Source organism: Melanerpes formicivorus, unplaced genomic scaffold, assembly GCF_026170545.1.
Source record: "Melanerpes formicivorus ecotype bairdi unplaced genomic scaffold, bMelFor1.0.p_v2 SCAF_1, whole genome shotgun sequence".
Taxonomy (NCBI): domain Eukaryota; kingdom Metazoa; phylum Chordata; class Aves; order Piciformes; family Picidae; genus Melanerpes; species Melanerpes formicivorus.
In genome coordinates this window covers 47,661,803-47,685,542 of record NW_027142353.1, presented here as the reverse complement: position 1 = coordinate 47,685,542, position 23,740 = coordinate 47,661,803, and the positions used below count along the sequence as shown (strand labels likewise).

The 23,740-nt window shown below is 57.6% G+C and overlaps 2 protein-coding genes and 5 long non-coding RNA genes across 7 annotated transcripts; all 7 read right to left on the bottom strand.

Annotated features, from left to right (window-relative positions):
* Nucleotides 1-767, bottom strand: LOC137441873 (uncharacterized). Its single transcript, XR_010987513.1, has 4 exons — nt 611-767; nt 393-519; nt 220-277; nt 1-72 (listed from the first exon to the last, which is right to left on the bottom strand). It is a non-coding gene; the product is annotated as an uncharacterized lncRNA (long non-coding RNA).
* A 695-nt stretch (nt 768-1,462) lies between these two features.
* On the bottom strand, nt 1,463-2,225 carry LOC137442837 (uncharacterized). Its single transcript, XR_010987780.1, has 3 exons — nt 2,032-2,225; nt 1,815-1,872; nt 1,463-1,667 (listed from the first exon to the last, which is right to left on the bottom strand). It is a non-coding gene; the product is annotated as an uncharacterized lncRNA (long non-coding RNA).
* Nucleotides 2,226-7,618: 5,393 nt separating this feature from the next.
* Nucleotides 7,619-8,477, bottom strand: LOC137442834 (uncharacterized). Its single transcript, XR_010987779.1, has 4 exons — nt 8,229-8,477; nt 8,011-8,137; nt 7,838-7,895; nt 7,619-7,690 (listed from the first exon to the last, which is right to left on the bottom strand). It is a non-coding gene; the product is annotated as an uncharacterized lncRNA (long non-coding RNA).
* Nucleotides 8,478-8,570: 93 nt separating this feature from the next.
* LOC137445286 (golgin subfamily A member 6-like protein 7) lies at nt 8,571-15,134 on the bottom strand. Its single transcript, XM_068146896.1, has 4 exons — nt 15,003-15,134; nt 9,650-9,782; nt 9,433-9,490; nt 8,571-9,285 (listed from the first exon to the last, which is right to left on the bottom strand). The coding sequence occupies exons 1-4, from the start codon at nt 15,117-15,119 to the stop codon at nt 8,571-8,573; spliced, it is 1,023 nt and encodes a 340-aa protein (XP_068002997.1). The 5' UTR covers nt 15,120-15,134.
* Nucleotides 15,135-15,234: 100 nt separating this feature from the next.
* LOC137442828 (uncharacterized) lies at nt 15,235-16,111 on the bottom strand. The gene is made up of 4 exons (XR_010987777.1): nt 15,845-16,111; nt 15,627-15,753; nt 15,454-15,511; nt 15,235-15,306 (listed from the first exon to the last, which is right to left on the bottom strand). It is a non-coding gene; the product is annotated as an uncharacterized lncRNA (long non-coding RNA).
* A 75-nt stretch (nt 16,112-16,186) lies between these two features.
* LOC137445204 (golgin subfamily A member 6-like protein 7) lies at nt 16,187-22,750 on the bottom strand. The gene is made up of 4 exons (XM_068146773.1): nt 22,619-22,750; nt 17,266-17,398; nt 17,049-17,106; nt 16,187-16,901 (listed from the first exon to the last, which is right to left on the bottom strand). Exons 1-4 carry the CDS (start codon nt 22,733-22,735, stop codon nt 16,187-16,189), a joined length of 1,023 nt encoding a protein of 340 aa, XP_068002874.1. The 5' UTR covers nt 22,736-22,750.
* A 100-nt stretch (nt 22,751-22,850) lies between these two features.
* LOC137442826 (uncharacterized) lies at nt 22,851-23,727 on the bottom strand. Its single transcript, XR_010987776.1, has 4 exons — nt 23,461-23,727; nt 23,243-23,369; nt 23,070-23,127; nt 22,851-22,922 (listed from the first exon to the last, which is right to left on the bottom strand). It is a non-coding gene; the product is annotated as an uncharacterized lncRNA (long non-coding RNA).
* Nucleotides 23,728-23,740: the final 13 nt, after the last annotated feature.

Sequence of the window (23,740 nt, the reverse complement as noted above, 5' to 3'; positions counted from 1 at the left end):
TTGACTTCTCCAAGTCGTCCAAGCATCTCCTGTAGGAGCTGCTGGTCCCTGCGTGCTGCCTGCTCTTGTGCCCTGCAGAAGAGACAGAGGAGACCTCGCTGAACCCTGGCCCCTCTGGGAGGAGCCACGGGCAGCACCTGCTTCCTGAGCTGGAGCTAAGGGGCAGAGCAAAGGGGTGAGGGTCGGAGGTAGCATCTGGGGGACTTCCCCAGCACTCACCATAGCATCCCCCAGGTCAGCCTCGCTCCATTCTCTTATCCAGGAACCTGGGGAGAAGCTAAAGGGAGAAGAGATGGAGTGAGCAGCTGCTCTGGCTTGCTGTGGGGCGTCAGCCATTATTGCAGGCTGCTGGGGACACTCATCCCTCTGCTCCCCACCCTTCTGCTCCTCACCTCTGCCCTCCAGATGAGTTCTTGCCGCATCCTTTGGACGCTTTGATTTCTTTCCAGCCTTCAGCTGAGCCTTGGCTGCAGCTTGCTGCTGCTTCCTCTGACACTTGAACTTTGTTTTGCACCAGTTCTGCAAGCACCCCCAGAAGAAGCTGGGTGAGTTTGGAACACCTCCCTCCCAGCACCACCCCACAGCACCCCACAGCACAGCAGTTACCTACCCAGGTCTGCAGAACGTCAGGGACTATGCCCAAGGGCATGAAGAACACCGGGACGTGGAATATCGTGGTGGAGACGTTGCAGAGTGCTGCACAGCACAGCTCTGCTGTGGTTGAGGCACTGCCAGTCCCCACCAATAGCACTCAGTGAAGGTCCCCAGTGGCCTTCTGGCTCTCCAGAGATAGGATGCTGGGGGGTGGCAGAGGCAGGCAGTGGGAAGCAGCAGGGACACCACTTTGCCTTTGCTGAAGAACTTCCTGGCACCCCAGCTGGCCATTTCTCCAGTCCACCGGGTACCCCCCACACCGCACCCCCCCAACCCCCCCACCCCCCCTAGCTGGCCGCTAGGGGAGTCTGTTCCTCTTCTGAGCCCGGTGCAGCAAACAGGGGCAGAAGCAGCTGCAGAAGCAGCACTTCAGGCACAACCAGATCTGAGCCAGGCACTTCCGGAGCTTCTTCCCTGGGCTGCTCCTTGGCTTCTGGGCCTTTTGTTTCCGTGCCTGGGGGGTTGCAGCCCCAGGCTGCTGCTGCTGTCTGCTGGCCTGGCTCTGCTCTTTGCCAGTCTTGCTCCGTTGGCTCATGGCCGGGCTGCTGCTCTTCTCTCTGCCGGCCTCCCCCAATTGGCTCCTGGCCTGGCTCTCCTCTTTGCCAGGCTCTTCCCATAGCTCAGGGGACTGGAGGGGCGTTTTGGAGCTTGGGGAGGATGCAGCCGACATCTCCTGCACAGCTGTGGGCTCCTGGCTCCCCACCTTGGCTGGCTTCTGCTCCAAGGCTTCTTGGTCGCTGTCCGAGAGTGAATCGGAGGAGCTCAGCTGTAGCGGGCGGGGCGTGTTCTGCATGTTCAGCACCTCCCGGGCTGTCATCTTCTCCGTCATGGCCTCGTTCCCAGGGCCCCATGACTCCTTCCTTTGCTGCTCCACCAGCTCATGCAAGCTAGTAGAGCTGCCTGCCCGGTCTGGGGACCGGACCTCCTGGCGGCTGCTTTCCATTTCCTTATCCAACTCATCGGGCATCTCCTGTACGAGCTGCTGGTCCCTGCGTGCTGCCTGCTCTTGTGCCCTGCAGGGGAGACAGAGGAGACCTCGCTGAACCCTGGGCCCCTCTGGGAGGAGCCACGGGCAGCACCTGCTTCTGGAGCTGGAGCTAAGGGGCAGAGCAAGGGGGGAGGGTCTGAGCTAGCATCTGGGGCACTTCCCCGGCACTCACCGTAGCATCCCCCAGGTCAGCCTCGGCTCCTTCTCTTGTCCAGGAACCTGGCGAGAAGCTAAAGAGAGAAGAAGAGATGCAGTGAGCAGCTGCTCTGGCTTGCTGTGGGGTGTCAGGCTGCAGGCTGCTGAGGACACTCATCCCTCTGCTCCTCACCCCTCCCCTCTGGCTCTTCCTCCCTCCCCTCTGGCTCCTCATCCCTCCTGCTGCTCCTCACCTCTCTGCTCCTCCAGGTCAGCTTTTTTGGAGTCCTTTTTTGCACGCTTCGATTTTTTTTTCCGCCTTCAGCTTAGCTTTGGCTTCAGCTTTCTTCTGCTTCTTCTCCTTCTTGATCTTCTTCTCCCACCAACCCTGCAAGAACCCCCAGAAGCTGTGTGAGGCTGCAGCACCTCCCAGCACCACCCCTCCCCGCCATGCCCCACCGTGCAGCAGCGACCTACCAAGATGTTCATTGTGACAGAGAGAACGAGAATTGGCACTAAGAGTGAGATGAGGGCCATGGTTGAGATGTTGGACAGTGCTCCACAGCACAGAGCTCTGCTGTGGCTGAGACGCTCCCAGTGCCCCCCAAAAGCACTCAGTGAAGAGATTCCCAGTGGCCTTCTGGCTCTCCAGACACAGGCTCGCCCAACACCACTGGGGGTGGCAGAGGCTGCAGTCTGCTGAGAGAACACCAGACCCTGGCACCAACTGCCTGCTGCCCCTGGGCCTTGCCAGCCCTTTATAGCTGCAGGCAGAGCCCCACCCTTTGTGACATCATAAGGCAGACACACCCTCCATCGTGACGTCATGCCTTGGATACCACCCCCCACCATGGCCACACTCAGCAGCTCCCTTGGCCCTCTCCTGGCTGGTGGAGGAAGATTTGAGGGCCTCAGGAGGAGTTGAAATGTCCCCCTGGAACTTAGGGGTGGAAGCTGATGCCATCCCATGGAGTGTAGGATGGGAGGCTGGATTTGGAGGTGCCTTCTGGCCTGGGCCTGTCTAAGATTCTATGACCTCAAGCATCAAAGCATCTGCTGGAACATTATTGTGGTGATTTGTAGGCCACCTAGGAGGCTCCTGGAGATGGGGGAGGGCAAATTCCTTTAGCCAAGTGATAAACAGCCCTAGCAGAGGAGATGTGAGGCTCGGCCTGATCCTTGTAAAGGCAGCAGGGGCAGGGAGGGGACTTGAAGGGGCTGAGAAGAAAAGTGGGGACAGACTCTTGAGCAGGGCCTGTTGGGACAGGACAAGGGGTGATGGTTGAGAACTCAAACCTCTTTGAGATTCAGGCTGGAAGAGATGTTGGTGAGGCCCTGTCCTAGGCTGCCCAGAGAGGTGGTAGATGCCCCATCCCTGGAGCCATAAAAGGGAGCAGAACCACAAAAGGCTATTCCCAGAGCAACCCTGCACCCCAGGATCTGAGCTCCAGCTCCGGGGATGCAGCCAGCAGCTGCTCCTGCAACTAAAGACTGAGGCAAAGAAGGCCCTGAGTCCCTCAGCCTCTCCCTCCCTCATCCTTCCCCACGATGCTCCCCCTGAAGGCAACAAGGGACAGAGATTCTCTGTAGATCTGCTTTATTTGCTCAACTCTTTACAGAAGCTGCCTCTTCCTTTGGGGAAGGGCAACATGGAGCCCAGGGGCACGCCGCAGGGCATCTCCCTGGCTCCTCCAAGGCAAAGCTGCTGCTCCCAAAGAGAGAGGTGGGCGAGGACAGGGAGCCCACAGGCTGGCACACAGGGCTTGGAGTCCAACTCCAGTCCCAATTTAGATGTCTCCTGCTTTCATTGTCACGTGATCAGTCCCCTAGCATAGGATGAGTCTTAGGCTGGTTGACTTTGGGCTTTGCAGGCACAGCCTTCACTGCAGTTAGCCTTCATTTGGCCATCCTCCTCCCAGGCAGGGGACTTGAGGGGCATGGGGCTTGTGCCAACCACAGGCTGCTTGGCCTGTTCTCCTCTCCCGGATGGCTCTCTTTGCAGCTGAGAAATCCATCCATCCCTCACTCATGGCAAGGTCTGCTGTGGCTGTGTCTCCCCCACTCGGCGCCTGCTGGGTTGCAGCCAAGAGCGGAGCTCAAGGTTGTTCTTGGTGGCAAACCCAGAGGCCAATGCGGTCTTGCCCTTGGACCATGGTAGGAGAGGCTTGTTGGGTCCCAGCCCTTCCACCTGCTTGTTAACGTGGAGCCTCCTCTGCCTGATCTGGTGGCAAAGGGCTATGAGGGCGAGGCAGAGGCCAATCCCTGTGAGCAGAACAATCCCATCTGGGTGTGGCAGCGTTGTGTGAAGATGCAGGTGGCTGTGGGGTTCCCAGGGGCCTTTCCCCTCGGCGTCCCTTTCTGCCTCGTCGGCTGCAATGGCTGCAGTCCCAGGCGGAGGAGTGGAGCTCTGCAGCTCACGACAGGGCTGGGTTTTTCTTGCTGGTATCACCGAGGATCTGTAGGGGACAAAACAGCAGCATGCCCAATGCAATTGCTTGCTGGCAGAACTCTGCACGGCTATGATGAGGAGTCCCTGTGGAACTGGCGGCTCTGGCTGCGACGCCTTGGTGGCTGCCGGCTGCTACGATCAGAGTCGCGTCCCGTTGTCTTTGTGGTGCAGCTGCCGTTCCGCTCGGGGCTGGACCGTGGCTTTGGAGACACCGCAGTGGCGGCGCGGGACGTTCTTGCTCGGCACCCCTGCTGCTTCCTGGCAGGCGGAGTTGCGGCGGTCCCCGTCGATCCCAAAGGGCGTTCCTCCGTCACGACGCGCTCCGCTCAGGGCTCGGGAGCTCTTCAGCTGCTTGAGAACGGGACGCTCCTGCTTTCCTTCCGCGGCGTCTTGCTGGGAGCTGCAGTCGGGCTTGGGAGAGTATTTCTGCGAGGCGGCTTTTTCCTGCCTGACACACGTTTTGCGCGGCGGGGAGGAGCTCAGGGCTTCGAAGCTCTTCCAGGCTGCAGTTCGCGCCACCGGCTGTAGAGAGTTGCCCTTTCTTTCTGGAGCTCCTAGCGGGTGACATCGGGCTGCGGCTCCGAGGCTTTTCCTTTGGCGGCTCAGGGTGCCGACGCCGTTCGGGGGCTTTTCGCCTGCTTCGGTGGCGGACTTGCTTTCTCGCCATTCGGCTGAGTCCCGCTTGCCGGCTGAGTTTCTCACGGCTCCTCGGGCCGGCCTTGCCGCGTCTTGGCGGCTTCTCTCCCCGCTGGGGTAAGCAGGTCTCAGGCTCCGGCACGGAACCCCTCGAGCAGCTTCCTCGGGCTCGCAGGCTGTGGCCGCTGTCTTTCCTCCAGCGCTCTTGGGGTTTCTGTCCCGCTCTGCGGTGCCTGCAACAGTTGCTTCCAGGCTTGGGACTTGCAAGGTCGCTCTGCGCGGTCGCGGTTCTGGCCGCCCGTCAAGGGGAGAAGTCGGCGGCAAGAACTTAGCCGCGTCCCGTTGTGCTTTGAAAGCTTCAGCCCGTTTGCTTTGCATGGCAACTCCATGGTGAAGTCTCCGGCTCAGTGCCCTTTCACCTTTTCCTTCTCGTTCCAAAGAAAGAAGCTTTTCAGCATAGGACTGAGCCTTTTCCTTATCAACCTGAATCTTTGCCCCTTTGTTTCCCAATCCATGCAGTGCTGACGCTCTCCCAGCACCCACCGTTACAGCATGGTTGCTGCCTGGCTCGCTGGAGCTTTCGGCCAGGTTCTCAAGAAGGCCATTTGGATGTTTGCAGTTTTCCGTTGCCCGTTCCAACTCCAAGGCCCCGAGGCACAATTTGTCTCGTGAAGGTATCCTGCCGTGGAATACCCTGCCCGCTGCCCCCTCGTGTGATGCAGATGTCTATTTGTTTGGGTTCTGTCATCTCTGGGGCGGTGCTATCTTCAAACACCGCCGGGACGCAGGCACAAAGCACAGGTCCCGGTTCTAGGCGGTTGTGGGTACTGCATTCCACATAGAAAGGCAGTGAAATGATTGAAGCACAGCTCTAACATCTCCAGTAGAGCAACTCAACCTGGAAATGCAGGGGCTGTGCTCTGTGGTTTTCCCCCAAATGGGATTCCGTGGCAGATGAGCCGGGGGCTCTCGAACTCGCTCCTCTTCCTGCTATCTTCCCAGATGCTGTGGCTCTAATTGGAGCAGGCCTTGGCTCAGAGAGGGCCAGCAGGCCTCTCTCTTGTCGTGCCCACTTCACAAGCTGGAGCTTGCCCTTGGCTTGGGAGAGGGCTAGGAGGCCTCCCCCTTGTGTGCTCCATTGCTGGGCTGTAGCCCCTTCTGGCATTCAGTTCTCTTGGAGCTCTTCCCCTTTCTGCCTTGGTCCAGGTGCAAGGCCTGGGTGGAGTTGTTGCCTGTTAGGACAGGTTCTTCAGATGCTACTCGGGCAGCCTTTGGCCCTTGTTGCTTGCTGGGTGAGAAGCAGGCCAGTTGCCTGCCTTCTTGGCTGCTGGAAGTGCTGTCCCAAGGCAGTTAGTGGCCTTTTCTGACACAGAGACCTGATAGCTGGACCTCTAGGATGGGGCGTATCCAGACATGGCCAGGGGTGCACAGAGTTCACAGCTGGGTCGCAGCGTTCATCACACGTGGTACACGTTTCTCTGGACCCCAGGCAGCGTCCAGGCTTCAACATGCACAGGTGGTGCTGACAAGGTTACTCACACGTGCTCTGCATTGGCCTTGACCCCTCTGGACCCCAGGAAGTGTCCAGCTTAGCACATTTGCAGGTGCTGAGGCCATTGCCTAGGCTAGGGCATGTTGGGTGGTTTGACCCTTCAGGGGACGCTCTTATTAACATCAAGAAAAGACCCAAACATCCTCGAATATCCCTGATTCTAAACTCTTGGATCTTACCTATGCTGACACTAGAAATCCAGGAGAAACTTTTGATGGATCTGCTCTAGAGAGTTAGTACCTGATCTCAAATGCTTCTGGTGAAATCTCAGTGCCTGGGGCCAAACCCAATCCTGTCACTTTTGCCTGTAATGTATTCTAAGAACAACTTTTCTAGGCTTCTAAATCTTGGCAGCATCCTTATCTTAAAGCACTATTCCTAGTATAAAGAAAAGACCAAAACATCCCATAATATCCCTATGCTAACCTCTTGAGCCTACCTGTGCTAACACTAGAAATCTATGAGAAACTACAAGGCTCTGTTAAACCATCACATGCATGTCTGGAAGAGAGGCAAAAAGAAAGATGTTACATTGCAGAGAGAGCTCTTTTGAAATGCCAGCACATAGAAGTAGTCCTAAATCATCCAAACCAGAAGAGAGACCTTATTAACCTATCAACTTACAAACAGCTTCCTCTATTTAAAAGTACTCCAAACTTACTCTAATTCTACCTATTCCTCACTCCTAACTTAACTCATTCCTAACTTAACTCATTCCTAACTTAACTTGTTATTAGCAACTGTCCTCACTACTAGTTTCCTATTATCAATGGCTCTAATCCTTACTTGTGTTCATCTCCCTTCAAGCCCTGTCACTATGGTCTATTCCTATTCTTCATAACCATTCTAGCATTGCCAGGCTTGGAGGAGCATTTCAGTGAGGGAGCTCAGGGCTGGCAAGGAGTCCACGTGCTGCGCAGGGGGCATGGCAGCCAGCATTTCCTGCAGGCTTGTGGCCTCCTGGCTCCTCACCTTGGCTGCCTCCTCCAAGGAAGAACAGCTGCTGCCCCAGGGTGAACGGCAGGAGCTCAGGGGCTGCAGGCAGGGCATCTTCTGCAGCATCTCCTGGGCTGTCACCTGCTGCCTCATGGCCTCGTTCCCAGGGGCCCACCACTCCTGCTGCTGCTGCTGCTGCTCCCCCAGCTCCTGCAAGGAAGAGCTGCCCCCCCAGAGCGGGGACAGGAGCTCTGGCGACTCTTTTCCATTGACTTCTCCAAGTCGTCCAAGCATCTCCTGTAGGAGCTGCTGGTCCCTGCGTGCTGCCTGCTCTTGTGCCCTGCAGAAGAGACAGAGGAGACCTCGCTGAACCCTGGCCCCTCTGGGAGGAGCCACGGGCAGCACCTGCTTCCTGAGCTGGAGCTAAGGGGCAGAGCAAAGGGGTGAGGGTCGGAGGTAGCATCTGGGGGACTTCCCCAGCACTCACCATAGCATCCCCCAGGTCAGCCTCGCTCCATTCTCTTATCCATGAACCTGGGGAGAAGCTAAAGGGAGAAGAGATGGAGTGAGCAGCTGCTCTGGCTTGCTGTGGGGCGTCAGCCATTATTGCAGGCTGCTGGGGACACTCATCCCTCTGCTCCCCACCCTTCTGCTCCTCACCTCTCCCCTCCAGATGAGTTCTTGCCACATCCTTTGGACGCTTTGATTTCTTTCCAGCCTTCAGCTGAGCCTTGGCTGCAGCTTGCTGCTGCTTCCTCTGACACTTGAACTTTGTTTTGCACCAGTTCTGCAAGCACCCCCAGAAGAAGCTGGGTGAGTTTGGAACACCTCCCTCCCAGCACCACCCCACAGCACCCCACAGCACAGCAGTTACCTACCCAGGTCTGCAGAACGTCAGGGACTATGCCCAAGGGCATGAAGAACACCGGGACGTGGAATATCGTGGTGGAGACGTTGCAGAGTGCTGCACAGCACAGCTCTGCTGTGGTTGAGGCACTGCCAGTCCCCACCAATAGCACTCAGTGAAGGTCCCCAGTGGCCTTCTGGCTCTCCAGAGACAGGATGCTGGGGGGTGGCAGAGGCAGGCAGTGGGAAGCAGCAGGGACACCACTTTGCCTTTGCTGAAGAACTTCCTGGCACCCCAGCTGGCCATTTCTCCAGTCCACCGGGTACCCCCCCACACCGCACCCCCCCAACCCCCCCACCCCCCTAGCTGGCCGCTAGGGGAGTCTGTTCCTCTTCTGAGCCCGGTGCAGCAAACAGGGGCAGAAGCAGCTGCAGAAGCAGCACTTCAGGCACAACCAGATCTGAGCCAGGCACTTCCGGAGCTTCTTCCCTGGGCTGCTCCTTGGCTTCTGGGCCTTTTGTTTCCGTGCCTGGGGGGTTGCAGCCCCAGGCTGCTGCTGCTGTCTGCTGGCCTGGCTCTGCTCTTTGCCAGTCTTGCTCCGTTGGCTCATGGCCGGGCTGCTGCTCTTCTCTCTGCCGGCCTCCCCCAATTGGCTCCTGGCCTGGCTCTCCTCTTTGCCAGGCTCTTCCCATAGCTCAGGGGACTGGAGGGGCGTTTTGGAGCTTGGGGAGGATGCAGCCGACATCTCCTGCACAGCTGTGGGCTCCTGGCTCCCCACCTTGGCTGGCTTCTGCTCCAAGGCTTCTTGGTCGCTGTCCGAGAGTGAATCGGAGGAGCTCAGCTGTAGCGGGCGGGGCGTGTTCTGCATGTTCAGCACCTCCCGGGCTGTCATCTTCTCCGTCATGGCCTCGTTCCCAGGGCCCCATGACTCCTTCCTTTGCTGCTCCACCAGCTCATGCAAGCTAGTAGAGCTGCCTGCCCGGTCTGGGGACCGGACCTCCTGGCGGCTGCTTTCCATTTCCTTATCCAACTCATCGGGCATCTCCTGTACGAGCTGCTGGTCCCTGCGTGCTGCCTGCTCTTGTGCCCTGCAGGGGAGACAGAGGAGACCTCGCTGAACCCTGGGCCCCTCTGGGAGGAGCCACGGGCAGCACCTGCTTCTGGAGCTGGAGCTAAGGGGCAAAGCAAGGGGGGAGGGTCTGAGCTAGCATCTGGGGCACTTCCCCGGCACTCACCGTAGCATCCCCCAGGTCAGCCTCGGCTCCTTCTCTTGTCCAGGAACCTGGCGAGAAGCTAAAGAGAGAAGAAGAGATGCAGTGAGCAGCTGCTCTGGCTTGCTGTGGGGTGTCAGGCTGCAGGCTGCTGAGGACACTCATCCCTCTGCTCCTCACCCCTCCCCTCTGGCTCTTCCTCCCTCCCCTCTGGCTCCTCATCCCTCCTGCTGCTCCTCACCTCTCTGCTCCTCCAGGTCAGCTTTTTTGGAGTCCTTTTTTGCACGCTTCGATTTTTTTTCCGCCTTCAGCTTAGCTTTGGCTTCAGCTTTCTTCTGCTTCTTCTCCTTCTTGATCTTCTTCTCCCACCAACCCTGCAAGAACCCCCAGAAGCTGTGTGAGGCTGCAGCACCTCCCAGCACCACCCCTCCCCGCCATGCCCCACCGTGCAGCAGCGACCTACCAAGATGTTCATTGTGACAGAGAGAACGAGAATTGGCACTAAGAGTGAGATGAGGGCCATGGTTGAGATGTTGGAGAGTGCTCCACAGCACAGAGCTCTGCTGTGGCTGAGACGCTCCCAGTGCCCCCCAAAAGCACTCAGTGAAGAGATTCCCAGTGGCCTTCTGGCTCTCCAGACACAGGCTCGCCCAACACCACTGGGGGTGGCAGAGGCTGCAGTCTGCTGAGAGAACACCAGACCCTGGCACCAACTGCCTGCTGCCCCTGGGCCTTGCCAGCCCTTTATAGCTGCAGGCAGAGCCCCACCCTTTGTGACATCATAAGGCAGACACACCCTCCATCGTGACGTCATGCCTTGGATACCACCCCCCACCATGGCCACACTCAGCAGCTCCCTTGGCCCTCTCCTGGCTGGTGGAGGAAGATTTGAGGGCCTCAGGAGGAGTTGAAATGTCCCCCTGGAACTTAGGGGTGGAAGCTGATGCCATCCCATGGAGTGTAGGATGGGAGGCTGGATTTGGAGGTGCCTTCTGGCCTGGGCCTGTCTAAGATTCTATGACCTCAAGCATCAAAGCATCTGCTGGAACATTATTGTGGTGATTTGTAGGCCACCTAGGAGGCTCCTGGAGATGGGGGAGGGCAAATTCCTTTAGCCAAGTGATAAACAGCCCTAGCAGAGGAGATGTGAGGCTCGGCCTGATCCTTGTAAAGGCAGCAGGGGCAGGGAGGGGACTTGAAGGGGCTGAGAAGAAAAGTGGGGACAGACTCTTGAGCAGGGCCTGTTGGGACAGGACAAGGGGTGATGGTTGAGAACTCAAACCTCTTTGAGATTCAGGCTGGAAGAGATGTTGGTGAGGCCCTGTCCTAGGCTGCCCAGAGAGGTGGTAGATGCCCCATCCCTGGAGCCATAAAAGGGAGCAGAACCACAAAAGGCTATTCCCAGAGCAACCCTGCACCCCAGGATCTGAGCTCCAGCTCCGGGGATGCAGCCAGCAGCTGCTCCTGCAACTAAAGACTGAGGCAAAGAAGGCCCTGAGTCCCTCAGCCTCTCCCTCCCTCATCCTTCCCCACGATGCTCCCCCTGAAGGCAACAAGGGACAGAGATTCTCTGTAGATCTGCTTTATTTGCTCAACTCTTTACAGAAGCTGCCTCTTCCTTTGGGGAAGGGCAACATGGAGCCCAGGGGCACGCCGCAGGGCATCTCCCTGGCTCCTCCAAGGCAAAGCTGCTGCTCCCAAAGAGAGAGGTGGGCGAGGACAGGGAGCCCACAGGCTGGCACACAGGGCTTGGAGTCCAACTCCAGTCCCAATTTAGATGTCTCCTGCTTTCATTGTCACGTGATCAGTCCCCTAGCATAGGATGAGTCTTAGGCTGGTTGACTTTGGGCTTTGCAGGCACAGCCTTCACTGCAGTTAGCCTTCATTTGGCCATCCTCCTCCCAGGCAGGGGACTTGAGGGGCATGGGGCTTGTGCCAACCACAGGCTGCTTGGCCTGTTCTCCTCTCCCGGATGGCTCTCTTTGCAGCTGAGAAATCCATCCATCCCTCACTCATGGCAAGGTCTGCTGTGGCTGTGTCTCCCCCACTCGGCGCCTGCTGGGTTGCAGCCAAGAGCGGAGCTCAAGGTTGTTCTTGGTGGCAAACCCAGAGGCCAATGCGGTCTTGCCCTTGGACCATGGTAGGAGAGGCTTGTTGGGTCCCAGCCCTTCCACCTGCTTGTTAACGTGGAGCCTCCTCTGCCTGATCTGGTGGCAAAGGGCTATGAGGGCGAGGCAGAGGCCAATCCCTGTGAGCAGAACAATCCCATCTGGGTGTGGCAGCGTTGTGTGAAGATGCAGGTGGCTGTGGGGTTCCCAGGGGCCTTTCCCCTCGGCGTCCCTTTCTGCCTCGTCGGCTGCAATGGCTGCAGTCCCAGGCGGAGGAGTGGAGCTCTGCAGCTCACGACAGGGCTGGGTTTTTCTTGCTGGTATCACCGAGGATCTGTAGGGGACAAAACAGCAGCATGCCCAATGCAATTGCTTGCTGGCAGAACTCTGCACGGCTATGATGAGGAGTCCCTGTGGAACTGGCGGCTCTGGCTGCGACGCCTTGGTGGCTGCCGGCTGCTACGATCAGAGTCGCGTCCCGTTGTCTTTGTGGTGCAGCTGCCGTTCCGCTCGGGGCTGGACCGTGGCTTTGGAGACACCGCAGTGGCGGCGCGGGACGTTCTTGCTCGGCACCCCTGCTGCTTCCTGGCAGGCGGAGTTGCGGCGGTCCCCGTCGATCCCAAAGGGCGTTCCTCCGTCACGACGCGCTCCGCTCAGGGCTCGGGAGCTCTTCAGCTGCTTGAGAACGGGACGCTCCTGCTTTCCTTCCGCGGCGTCTTGCTGGGAGCTGCAGTCGGGCTTGGGAGAGTATTTCTGCGAGGCGGCTTTTTCCTGCCTGACACACGTTTTGCGCGGCGGGGAGGAGCTCAGGGCTTCGAAGCTCTTCCAGGCTGCAGTTCGCGCCACCGGCTGTAGAGAGTTGCCCTTTCTTTCTGGAGCTCCTAGCGGGTGACATCGGGCTGCGGCTCCGAGGCTTTTCCTTTGGCGGCTCAGGGTGCCGACGCCGTTCGGGGGCTTTTCGCCTGCTTCGGTGGCGGACTTGCTTTCTCGCCATTCGGCTGAGTCCCGCTTGCCGGCTGAGTTTCTCACGGCTCCTCGGGCCGGCCTTGCCGCGTCTTGGCGGCTTCTCTCCCCGCTGGGGTAAGCAGGTCTCAGGCTCCGGCACGGAACCCCTCGAGCAGCTTCCTCGGGCTCGCAGGCTGTGGCCGCTGTCTTTCCTCCAGCGCTCTTGGGGTTTCTGTCCCGCTCTGCGGTGCCTGCAACAGTTGCTTCCAGGCTTGGGACTTGCAAGGTCGCTCTGCGCGGTCGCGGTTCTGGCCGCCCGTCAAGGGGAGAAGTCGGCGGCAAGAACTTAGCCGCGTCCCGTTGTGCTTTGAAAGCTTCAGCCCGTTTGCTTTGCATGGCAACTCCATGGTGAAGTCTCCGGCTCAGTGCCCTTTCACCTTTTCCTTCTCGTTCCAAAGAAAGAAGCTTTTCAGCATAGGACTGAGCCTTTTCCTTATCAACCTGAATCTTTGCCCCTTTGTTTCCCAATCCATGCAGTGCTGACGCTCTCCCAGCACCCACCGTTACAGCATGGTTGCTGCCTGGCTCGCTGGAGCTTTCGGCCAGGTTCTCAAGAAGGCCATTTGGATGTTTGCAGTTTTCCGTTGCCCGTTCCAACTCCAAGGCCCCGAGGCACAATTTGTCTCGTGAAGGTATCCTGCCGTGGAATACCCTGCCCGCTGCCCCCTCGTGTGATGCAGATGTCTATTTGTTTGGGTTCTGTCATCTCTGGGGCGGTGCTATCTTCAAACACCGCCGGGACGCAGGCACAAAGCACAGGTCCCGGTTCTAGGCGGTTGTGGGTACTGCATTCCACATAGAAAGGCAGTGAAATGATTGAAGCACAGCTCTAACATCTCCAGTAGAGCAACTCAACCTGGAAATGCAGGGGCTGTGCTCTGTGGTTTTCCCCCAAATGGGATTCCGTGGCAGATGAGCCGGGGGCTCTCGAACTCGCTCCTCTTCCTGGTATCTTCCCAGATGCTGTGGCTCTAATTGGAGCAGGCCTTGGCTCAGAGAGGGCCAGCAGGCCTCTCTCTTGTCGTGCCCACTTCACAAGCTGGAGCTTGCCCTTGGCTTGGGAGAGGGCTAGGAGGCCTCCCCCTTGTGTGCTCCATTGCTGGGCTGTAGCCCCTTCTGGCATTCAGTTCTCTTGGAGCTCTTCCCCTTTCTGCCTTGGTCCAGGTGCAAGGCCTGGGTGGAGTTGTTGCCTGTTAGGACAGGTTCTTCAGATGCTACTCGGGCAGCCTTTGGCCCTTGTTGCTTGCTGGGTGAGAAGCAGGCCAGTTGCCTGCCTTCTTGGCTGCTGGAAGTGCTGTCCCAAGGCAATTAGTGGCCTTTTCTGACACAGAGACCTGATAGCTGGACCTCTAGGATGGGGCGTATCCAGACATGGCCAGGGGTGCACAGAGTTCACAGCTGGGTCGCAGCGTTCATCACACGTGGTACACGTTTCTCTGGACCCCAGGCAGCGTCCAGGCTTCAACATGCACAGGTGGTGCTGACAAGGTTACTCACACGTGCTCTGCATTGGCCTTGACCCTCTGGACCCCAGGAAGTGTCCAGCTTAGCACATTTGCAGGTGCTGAGCCCATTGCCTAGGCTAGGGCATGTTGGGTGGTTTGACCCTTCAGGGGACGCTCTTATTAACATCAAGAAAAGACCCAAACATCCTCGAATATCCCTGATTCTAAACTCTTGGATCTTACCTATGCTGACACTAGAAATCCAGGAGAAACTTTTGATGGATCTGCTCTAGAGAGTTAGTACCTGATCTCAAATGCTTCTGGTGAAATCTCAGTGCCTGGGGCCAAACCCAATCCTGTCACTTTTGCCTGTAATGTATTCTAAGAACAACTTTTCTAGGCTTCTAAATCTTGGCAGCATCCTTATCTTAAAGCACTATTCCTAGTATAAAGAAAAGACCAAAACATCCCATAATATCCCTATGCTAACCTCTTGAGCCTACCTGTGCTAACACTAGAAATCTATGAGAAACTACAAGGCTCTGTTAAACCATCACATGCATGTCTGGAAGAGAGGCAAAAAGAAAGATGTTACATTGCAGAGAGAGCTCTTTTGAAATGCCAGCACATAGAAGTAGTCCTAAATCATCCAAACCAGAAGAGAGACCTTATTAACCTATCAACTTACAAACAGCTTCCTCTATTTAAAAGTACTCCAAACTTACTCTAATTCTACCTATTCCTCACTCCTAACTTAACTCATTCCTAACTTAACTCATTCCTAACTTAACTTGTTATTAGCAACTGTCCTCACTACTAGTTTCCTATTATCAATGGCTCTAATCCTTATTTGTGTTCATCTCCCTTCAAGCCCTGTCACTATGGTCTATTCCTATTCTTCATAACCATTCTAGCATTGCCAGGCTTGGAGGAGCATTTCAGTGAGGGAGCTCAGGGCTGGCAAGGAGTCCACGTGCTGCGCAGGGGGCATGGCAGCCAGCATTTCCTGCAGGCTTGTGGCCTCCTGGCTCCTCACCTTGGCTGCCTCCTCCAAGGAAGAACAGCTGCTGCCCCAGGGTGAACGGCAGGAGCTCAGGGGCTGCAGGCAGGGCATCTTCTGCAGCATCTCCTGGGCTGTCACCTGCTGCCTCATGGCCTCGTTCCCAGGGGCCCACCACTCCTGCTGCTGCTGCTGCTGCTCCCCCAGCTCCTGCAAGGAAGAGCTGCCCCCCCAGAGCGGGGACAGGAGCTCTGGCGACTCTTTTCCATTGACTTCTCCAAGTCGTCCAAGCATCTCCTGTAGGAGCTGCTGGTCCCTGCGTGCTGCCTGCTCTTGTGCCCTGCAGAAGAGACAGAGGAGACCTCGCTGAACCCTGGCCCCTCTGGGAGGAGCCACGGGCAGCACCTGCTTCCTGAGCTGGAGCTAAGGGGCAGAGCAAAGGGGTGAGGGTCGGAGGTAGCATCTGGGGGACTTCCCCAGCACTCACCATAGCATCCCCCAGGTCAGCCTCGCTCCATTCTCTTATCCAGGAACCTGGGGAGAAGCTAAAGGGAGAAGAGATGGAGTGAGCAGCTGCTCTGGCTTGCTGTGGGGCGTCAGCCATTATTGCAGGCTGCTGGGGACACTCATCCCTCTGCTCCCCACCCTTCTGCTCCTCACCTCTGCCCTCCAGATGAGTTCTTGCCGCATCCTTTGGACGCTTTGATTTCTTTCCAGCCTTCAGCTGAGCCTTGGCTGCAGCTTGCTGCTGCTTCCTCTGACACTTGAACTTTGTTTTGCACCAGTTCTGCAAGCACCCCCAGAAGAAGCTGGGTGAGTTTGGAACACCTCCCTCCCAGCACCACCCCACAGCACCCCACAGCACAGCAGTTACCTACCCAGGTCTGCAGAACGTCAGGGACTATGCCCAAGGGCATGAAGAACACCGGGACGTGGAATATCGTGGTGGAGACGTTGCAGAGTGCTGCACAGCACAGCTCTGCTGTGGTTGAGGCACTGCCAGTCCCCACCAATAGCACTCAGTGAAGGTCCCCAGTGGCCTTCTGGCTCTCCAGAGACAGGATGCTGGGGGGTGGCAGAGGCAGGCAGTGGGAAGCAGCAGGGACACCACTTTGCCTTTGCTGAAGAACTTCCTGGCACCCCAGCTGGCCATTTCTCCAGTCCACCGGGTACCCCCCACACCGCACCCCCCCAACCCCCCCCACCCCCCTAGCTGGCCGCTAGGGGAGTCTGTTCCTCTTCTGAGCCCGGTGCAGCAAACAGGGGCAGAAGCAGCTGCAGAAGCAGCACTTCAGGCACAACCAGATCTGAGCCAGGCACTTCCGGAGCTTCTTCCCTGGGCTGCTCCTTGGCTTCTGGGCCTTTTGTTTCCGTGCCTGGGGGGTTGCAGCCCCAGGCTGCTGCTGCTGTCTGCTGGCCTGGCTCTGCTCTTTGCCAGTCTTGCTCCGTTGGCTCATGGCCGGGCTGCTGCTCTTCTCTCTGCCGGCCTCCCCCAATTGGCTCCTGGCCTGGCTCTCCTCTTTGCCAGGCTCTTCCCATAGCTCAGGGGACTGGAGGGGCGTTTTGGAGCTTGGGGAGGATGCAGCCGACATCTCCTGCACAGCTGTGGGCTCCTGGCTCCCCACCTTGGCTGGCTTCTGCTCCAAGGCTTCTTGGTCGCTGTCCGAGAGTGAATCGGAGGAGCTCAGCTGTAGCGGGCGGGGCGTGTTCTGCATGTTCAGCACCTCCCGGGCTGTCATCTTCTCCGTCATGGCCTCGTTCCCAGGGCCCCATGACTCCTTCCTTTGCTGCTCCACCAGCTCATGCAAGCTAGTAGAGCTGCCTGCCCGGTCTGGGGACCGGACCTCCTGGCGGCTGCTTTCCATTTCCTTATCCAACTCATCGGGCATCTCCTGTACGAGCTGCTGGTCCCTGCGTGCTGCCTGCTCTTGTGCCCTGCAGGGGAGACAGAGGAGACCTCGCTGAACCCTGGGCCCCTCTGGGAGGAGCCACGGGCAGCACCTGCTTCTGGAGCTGGAGCTAAGGGGCAGAGCAAGGGGGGAGGGTCTGAGCTAGCATCTGGGGCACTTCCCCGGCACTCACCGTAGCATCCCCCAGGTCAGCCTCGGCTCCTTCTCTTGTCCAGGAACCTGGCGAGAAGCTAAAGAGAGAAGAAGAGATGCAGTGAGCAGCTGCTCTGGCTTGCTGTGGGGTGTCAGGCTGCAGGCTGCTGAGGACACTCATCCCTCTGCTCCTCACCCCTCCCCTCTGGCTCTTCCTCCCTCCCCTCTGGCTCCTCATCCCTCCTGCTGCTCCTCACCTCTCTGCTCCTCCAGGTCAGCTTTTTTGGAGTCCTTTTTTGCACGCTTCGATTTTTTTTCCGCCTTCAGCTTAGCTTTGGCTTCAGCTTTCTTCTGCTTCTTCTCCTTCTTGATCTTCTTCTCCCACCAACCCTGCAAGAACCCCCAGAAGCTGTGTGAGGCTGCAGCACCTCCCAGCACCACCCCTCCCCGCCATGCCCCACCGTGCAGCAGCGACCTACCAAGATGTTCATTGTGACAGAGAGAACGAGAATTGGCACTAAGAGTGAGATGAGGGCCATGGTTGAGATGTTGGAGAGTGCTCCACAGCACAGAGCTCTGCTGTGGCTGAGACGCTCCCAGTGCCCCCCAAAAGCACTCAGTGAAGAGATTCCCAGTGGCCTTCTGGCTCTCCAGACACAGGCTCGCCCAACACCACTGGGGGTGGCAGAGGCTGCAGTCTGCTGAGAGAACACCAGACCCTGGCACCAACTGCCTGCTGCCCCTGGGCCTTGCCAGCCCTTTATAGCTGCAGGCAGAGCCCCACCCTTTGTGACATCATAAGGCAGACACACCCTCCATCGTGACGTCATGCCTTGGATACCACCCCCCACCATGGCCACACTCAGCAGCTCCCTTGGCCCTCTCCTGGCTGGTGGAGGAAGATTTGAGGGCCTCAGGAGGAGTTGAAATGTCCCCCTGGAACTTAGGGGTGGAAGCTGATGCCATCCCATGGAGTGTAGGATGGGAGGCTGGATTTGGAGGTGCCTTCTGGCCTGGGCCTGTCTAAGATTCTATGACCTCAAGCATCAAAGCATCTGCTGGAACATTATTGTGGTGATTTGTAGGCCACCTAGGAGGCTCCTGGAGATGGGGGAGGGCAAATTCCTTTAGCCAAGTGATAAACAGCCCTAGCAGAGGAGATGTGAGGCTCGGCCTGATCCTTGTAAAGGCAGCAGGGGCAGGGAGGGGACTTGAAGGGGCTGAGAAGAAAAGTGGGGACAGACTCTTGAGCAGGGCCTGTTGGGACAGGACAAGGGGTGATGGTTGAGAACTCAAACCTCTTTGAGATTCAGGCTGGAAGAGATGTTGGTGAGGCCCTGTCCTAGGCTGCCCAGAGAGGTGGTAGATGCCCCATCCCTGGAGCCATAAAAGGGAGCAGAACCACAAAAGGCTATTCCCAGAGCAACCCTGCACCCCAGGATCTGAGCTCCAGCTCCGGGGATGCAGCCAGCAGCTGCTCCTGCAACTAAAGACTGAGGCAAAGAAGGCCCTGAGTCCCTCAGCCTCTCCCTCCCTCATCCTTCCCCACGATGCTCCCCCTGAAGGCAACAAGGGACAGAGATTCTCTGTAGATCTGCTTTATTTGCTCAACTCTTTACAGAAGCTGCCTCTTCCTTTGGGGAAGGGCAACATGGAGCCCAGGGGCACGCCGCAGGGCATCTCCCTGGCTCCTCCAAGGCAAAGCTGCTGCTCCCAAAGAGAGAGGTGGGCGAGGACAGGGAGCCCACAGGCTGGCACACAGGGCTTGGAGTCCAACTCCAGTCCCAATTTAGATGTCTCCTGCTTTCATTGTCACGTGATCAGTCCCCTAGCATAGGATGAGTCTTAGGCTGGTTGACTTTGGGCTTTGCAGGCACAGCCTTCACTGCAGTTAGCCTTCATTTGGCCATCCTCCTCCCAGGCAGGGGACTTGAGGGGCATGGGGCTTGTGCCAACCACAGGCTGCTTGGCCTGTTCTCCTCTCCCGGATGGCTCTCTTTGCAGCTGAGAAATCCATCCATCCCTCACTCATGGCAAGGTCTGCTGTGGCTGTGTCTCCCCCACTCGGCGCCTGCTGGGTTGCAGCCAAGAGCGGAGCTCAAGGTTGTTCTTGGTGGCAAACCCAGAGGCCAATGCGGTCTTGCCCTTGGACCATGGTAGGAGAGGCTTGTTGGGTCCCAGCCCTTCCACCTGCTTGTTAACGTGGAGCCTCCTCTGCCTGATCTGGTGGCAAAGGGCTATGAGGGCGAGGCAGAGGCCAATCCCTGTGAGCAGAACAATCCCATCTGGGTGTGGCAGCGTTGTGTGAAGATGCAGGTGGCTGTGGGGTTCCCAGGGGCCTTTCCCCTCGGCGTCCCTTTCTGCCTCGTCGGCTGCAATGGCTGCAGTCCCAGGCGGAGGAGTGGAGCTCTGCAGCTCACGACAGGGCTGGGTTTTTCTTGCTGGTATCACCGAGGATCTGTAGGGGACAAAACAGCAGCATGCCCAATGCAATTGCTTGCTGGCAGAACTCTGCACGGCTATGATGAGGAGTCCCTGTGGAACTGGCGGCTCTGGCTGCGACGCCTTGGTGGCTGCCGGCTGCTACGATCAGAGTCGCGTCCCGTTGTCTTTGTGGTGCAGCTGCCGTTCCGCTCGGGGCTGGACCGTGGCTTTGGAGACACCGCAGTGGCGGCGCGGGACGTTCTTGCTCGGCACCCCTGCTGCTTCCTGGCAGGCGGAGTTGCGGCGGTCCCCGTCGATCCCAAAGGGCGTTCCTCCGTCACGACGCGCTCCGCTCAGGGCTCGGGAGCTCTTCAGCTGCTTGAGAACGGGACGCTCCTGCTTTCCTTCCGCGGCGTCTTGCTGGGAGCTGCAGTCGGGCTTGGGAGAGTATTTCTGCGAGGCGGCTTTTTCCTGCCTGACACACGTTTTGCGCGGCGGGGAGGAGCTCAGGGCTTCGAAGCTCTTCCAGGCTGCAGTTCGCGCCACCGGCTGTAGAGAGTTGCCCTTTCTTTCTGGAGCTCCTAGCGGGTGACATCGGGCTGCGGCTCCGAGGCTTTTCCTTTGGCGGCTCAGGGTGCCGACGCCGTTCGGGGGCTTTTCGCCTGCTTCGGTGGCGGACTTGCTTTCTCGCCATTCGGCTGAGTCCCGCTTGCCGGCTGAGTTTCTCACGGCTCCTCGGGCCGGCCTTGCCGCGTCTTGGCGGCTTCTCTCCCCGCTGGGGTAAGCAGGTCTCAGGCTCCGGCACGGAACCCCTCGAGCAGCTTCCTCGGGCTCGCAGGCTGTGGCCGCTGTCTTTCCTCCAGCGCTCTTGGGGTTTCTCTCCCGCTCTGCGGTGCCTGCAACAGTTGCTTCCAGGCTTGGGACTTGCAAGGTCGCTCTGCGCGGTCGCGGTTCTGGCCGCCCGTCAAGGGGAGAAGTCGGCGGCAAGAACTTAGCCGCGTCCCGTTGTGCTTTGAAAGCTTCAGCCCGTTTGCTTTGCATGGCAACTCCATGGTGAAGTCTCCGGCTCAGTGCCCTTTCACCTTTTCCTTCTCGTTCCAAAGAAAGAAGCTTTTCAGCATAGGACTGAGCCTTTTCCTTATCAACCTGAATCTTTGCCCCTTTGTTTCCCAATCCATGCAGTGCTGACGCTCTCCCAGCACCCACCGTTACAGCATGGTTGCTGCCTGGCTCGCTGGAGCTTTCGGCCAGGTTCTCAAGAAGGCCATTTGGATGTTTGCAGTTTTCCGTTGCCCGTTCCAACTCCAAGGCCCCGAGGCACAATTTGTCTCGTGAAGGTATCCTGCCGTGGAATACCCTGCCCGCTGCCCCCTCGTGTGATGCAGATGTCTATTTGTTTGGGTTCTGTCATCTCTGGGGCGGTGCTATCTTCAAACACCGCCGGGACGCAGGCACAAAGCACAGGTCCCGGTTCTAGGCGGTTGTGGGTACTGCATTCCACATAGAAAGGCAGTGAAATGATTGAAGCACAGCTCTAACATCTCCAGTAGAGCAACTCAACCTGGAAATGCAGGGGCTGTGCTCTGTGGTTTTCCCCCAAATGGGATTCCGTGGCAGATGAGCCGGGGGCTCTCGAACTCGCTCCTCTTCCTGCTATCTTCCCAGATGCTGTGGCTCTAATTGGAGCAGGCCTTGGCTCAGAGAGGGCCAGCAGGCCTCTCTCTTGTCGTGCCCACTTCACAAGCTGGAGCTTGCCCTTGGCTTGGGAGAGGGCTAGGAGGCCTCCCCCTTGTGTGCTCCATTGCTGGGCTGTAGCCCCTTCTGGCATTCAGTTCTCTTGGAGCTCTTCCCCTTTCTGCCTTGGTCCAGGTGCAAGGCCTGGGTGGAGTTGTTGCCTGTTAGGACAGGTTCTTCAGATGCTACTCGGGCAGCCTTTGGCCCTTGTTGCTTGCTGGGTGAGAAGCAGGCCAGTTGCCTGCCTTCTTGGCTGCTGGAAGTGCTGTCCCAAGGCAATTAGTGGCCTTTTCTGACACAGAGACCTGATAGCTGGACCTCTAGGATGGGGCGTATCCAGACATGGCCAGGGGTGCACAGAGTTCACAGCTGGGTCGCAGCGTTCATCACACGTGGTACACGTTTCTCTGGACCCCAGGCAGCGTCCAGGCTTCAACATGCACAGGTGGTGCTGACAAGGTTACTCACACGTGCTCTGCATTGGCCTTGACCCGCTGGACCCCAGGAAGTGTCCAGCTTAGCACATTTGCAGGTGCTGAGCCCATTGCCTAGGCTAGGGCATGTTGGGTGGTTTGACCCTTCAGGGGACGCTCTTATTAACATCAAGAAAAGACCCAAACATCCTCGAATATCCCTGATTCTAAACTCTTGGATCTTACCTATGCTGACACTAGAAATCCAGGAGAAACTTTTGATGGATCTGCTCTAGAGAGTTAGTACCTGATCTCAAATGCTTCTGGTGAAATCTCAGTGCCTGGGGCCAAACCCAATCCTGTCACTTTTGCCTGTAATGTATTCTAAGAACAACTTTTCTAGGCTTCTAAATCTTGGCAGCATCCTTATCTTAAAGCACTATTCCTAGTATAAAGAAAAGACCAAAACATCCCATAATATCCCTATGCTAACCTCTTGAGCCTACCTGTGCTAACACTAGAAATCTATGAGAAACTACAAGGCTCTGTTAAACCATCACATGCATGTCTGGAAGAGAGGCAAAAAGAAAGATGTTACATTGCAGAGAGAGCTCTTTTGAAATGCCAGCACATAGAAGTAGTCCTAAATCATCCAAACCAGAAGAGAGACCTTATTAACCTATCAACTTACAAACAGCTTCCTCTATTTAAAAGTACTCCAAACTTACTCTAATTCTACCTATTCCTCACTCCTAACTTAACTCATTCCTAACTTAACTCATTCCTAACTTAACTTGTTATTAGCAACTGTCCTCACTACTAGTTTCCTATTATCAATGGCTCTAATCCTTACTTGTGTTCATCTCCCTTCAAGCCCTGTCACTATGGTCTATTCCTATTCTTCATAACCATTCTAGCATTGCCAGGCTTGGAGGAGCATTTCAGTGAGGGAGCTCAGGGCTGGCAAGGAGTCCACGTGCTGCGCAGGGGGCATGGCAGCCAGCATTTCCTGCAGGCTTGTGGCCTCCTGGCTCCTCACCTTGGCTGCCTCCTCCAAGGAAGAACAGCTGCTGCCCCAGGGTGAACGGCAGGAGCTCAGGGGCTGCAGGCAGGGCATCTTCTGCAGCATCTCCTGGGCTGTCACCTGCTGCCTCATGGCCTCGTTCCCAGGGGCCCACCACTCCTGCTGCTGCTGCTGCTGCTCCCCCAGCTCCTGCAAGGAAGAGCTGCCCCCCCAGAGCGGGGACAGGAGCTCTGGCGACTCTTTTCCATTGACTTCTCCAAGTCGTCCAAGCATCTCCTGTAGGAGCTGCTGGTCCCTGCGTGCTGCCTGCTCTTGTGCCCTGCAGAAGAGACAGAGGAGACCTCGCTGAACCCTGGCCCCTCTGGGAGGAGCCACGGGCAGCACCTGCTTCCTGAGCTGGAGCTAAGGGGCAGAGCAAAGGGGTGAGGGTCGGAGGTAGCATCTGGGGGACTTCCCCAGCACTCACCATAGCATCCCCCAGGTCAGCCTCGCTCCATTCTCTTATCCAGGAACCTGGGGAGAAGCTAAAGGGAGAAGAGATGGAGTGAGCAGCTGCTCTGGCTTGCTGTGGGGCGTCAGCCATTATTGCAGGCTGCTGGGGACACTCATCCCTCTGCTCCCCACCCTTCTGCTCCTCACCTCTGCCCTCCAGATGAGTTCTTGCCGCATCCTTTGGACGCTTTGATTTCTTTCCAGCCTTCAGCTGAGCCTTGGCTGCAGCTTGCTGCTGCTTCCTCTGACACTTGAACTTTGTTTTGCACCAGTTCTGCAAGCACCCCCAGAAGAAGCTGGGTGAGTTTGGAACACCTCCCTCCCAGCACCACCCCACAGCACCCCACAGCACAGCAGTTACCTACCCAGGTCTGCAGAACGTCAGGGACTATGCCCAAGGGCATGAAGAACACCGGGACGTGGAATATCGTGGTGGAGACGTTGCAGAGTGCTGCACAGCACAGCTCTGCTGTGGTTGAGGCACTGCCAGTCCCCACCAATAGCACTCAGTGAAGGTCCCCAGTGGCCTTCTGGCTCTCCAGAGACAGGATGCTGGGGGGTGGCAGAGGCAGGCAGTGGGAAGCAGCAGGGACACCACTTTGCCTTTGCTGAAGAACTTCCTGGCACCCCAGCTGGCCATTTCTC

Bases quoted from the DNA above. Each gene is read 5' to 3' on its own strand.
- LOC137445286 (XM_068146896.1), bottom strand. From the start codon at position 15,119: ATGAGGCAGCAGGTGACAGCCCAGGAGATGCTGCAGAAGATGCCCTGC. The intron at 9,491-9,649 runs GTGAGGAGCAGC...TTCTCTCTTTAG, and splicing joins TGACCTGGAGGAGCAGAGAG to CTTCTCGCCAGGTTCCTGGA. The intron at 9,286-9,432 runs GTGAGTGCCGGG...TCTCCCCTGCAG, and splicing joins CTGACCTGGGGGATGCTACG to GGCACAAGAGCAGGCAGCAC.
- LOC137445204 (XM_068146773.1), bottom strand. From the start codon at position 22,735: ATGAGGCAGCAGGTGACAGCCCAGGAGATGCTGCAGAAGATGCCCTGC. The intron at 17,399-22,618 runs GTGAGGAGCCAG...GGGTTCTTGCAG, and splicing joins CCTTGGAGGAGGCAGCCAAG to GGTTGGTGGGAGAAGAAGAT. The intron at 16,902-17,048 runs GTGAGTGCCGGG...TCTCCCCTGCAG, and splicing joins CTGACCTGGGGGATGCTACG to GGCACAAGAGCAGGCAGCAC.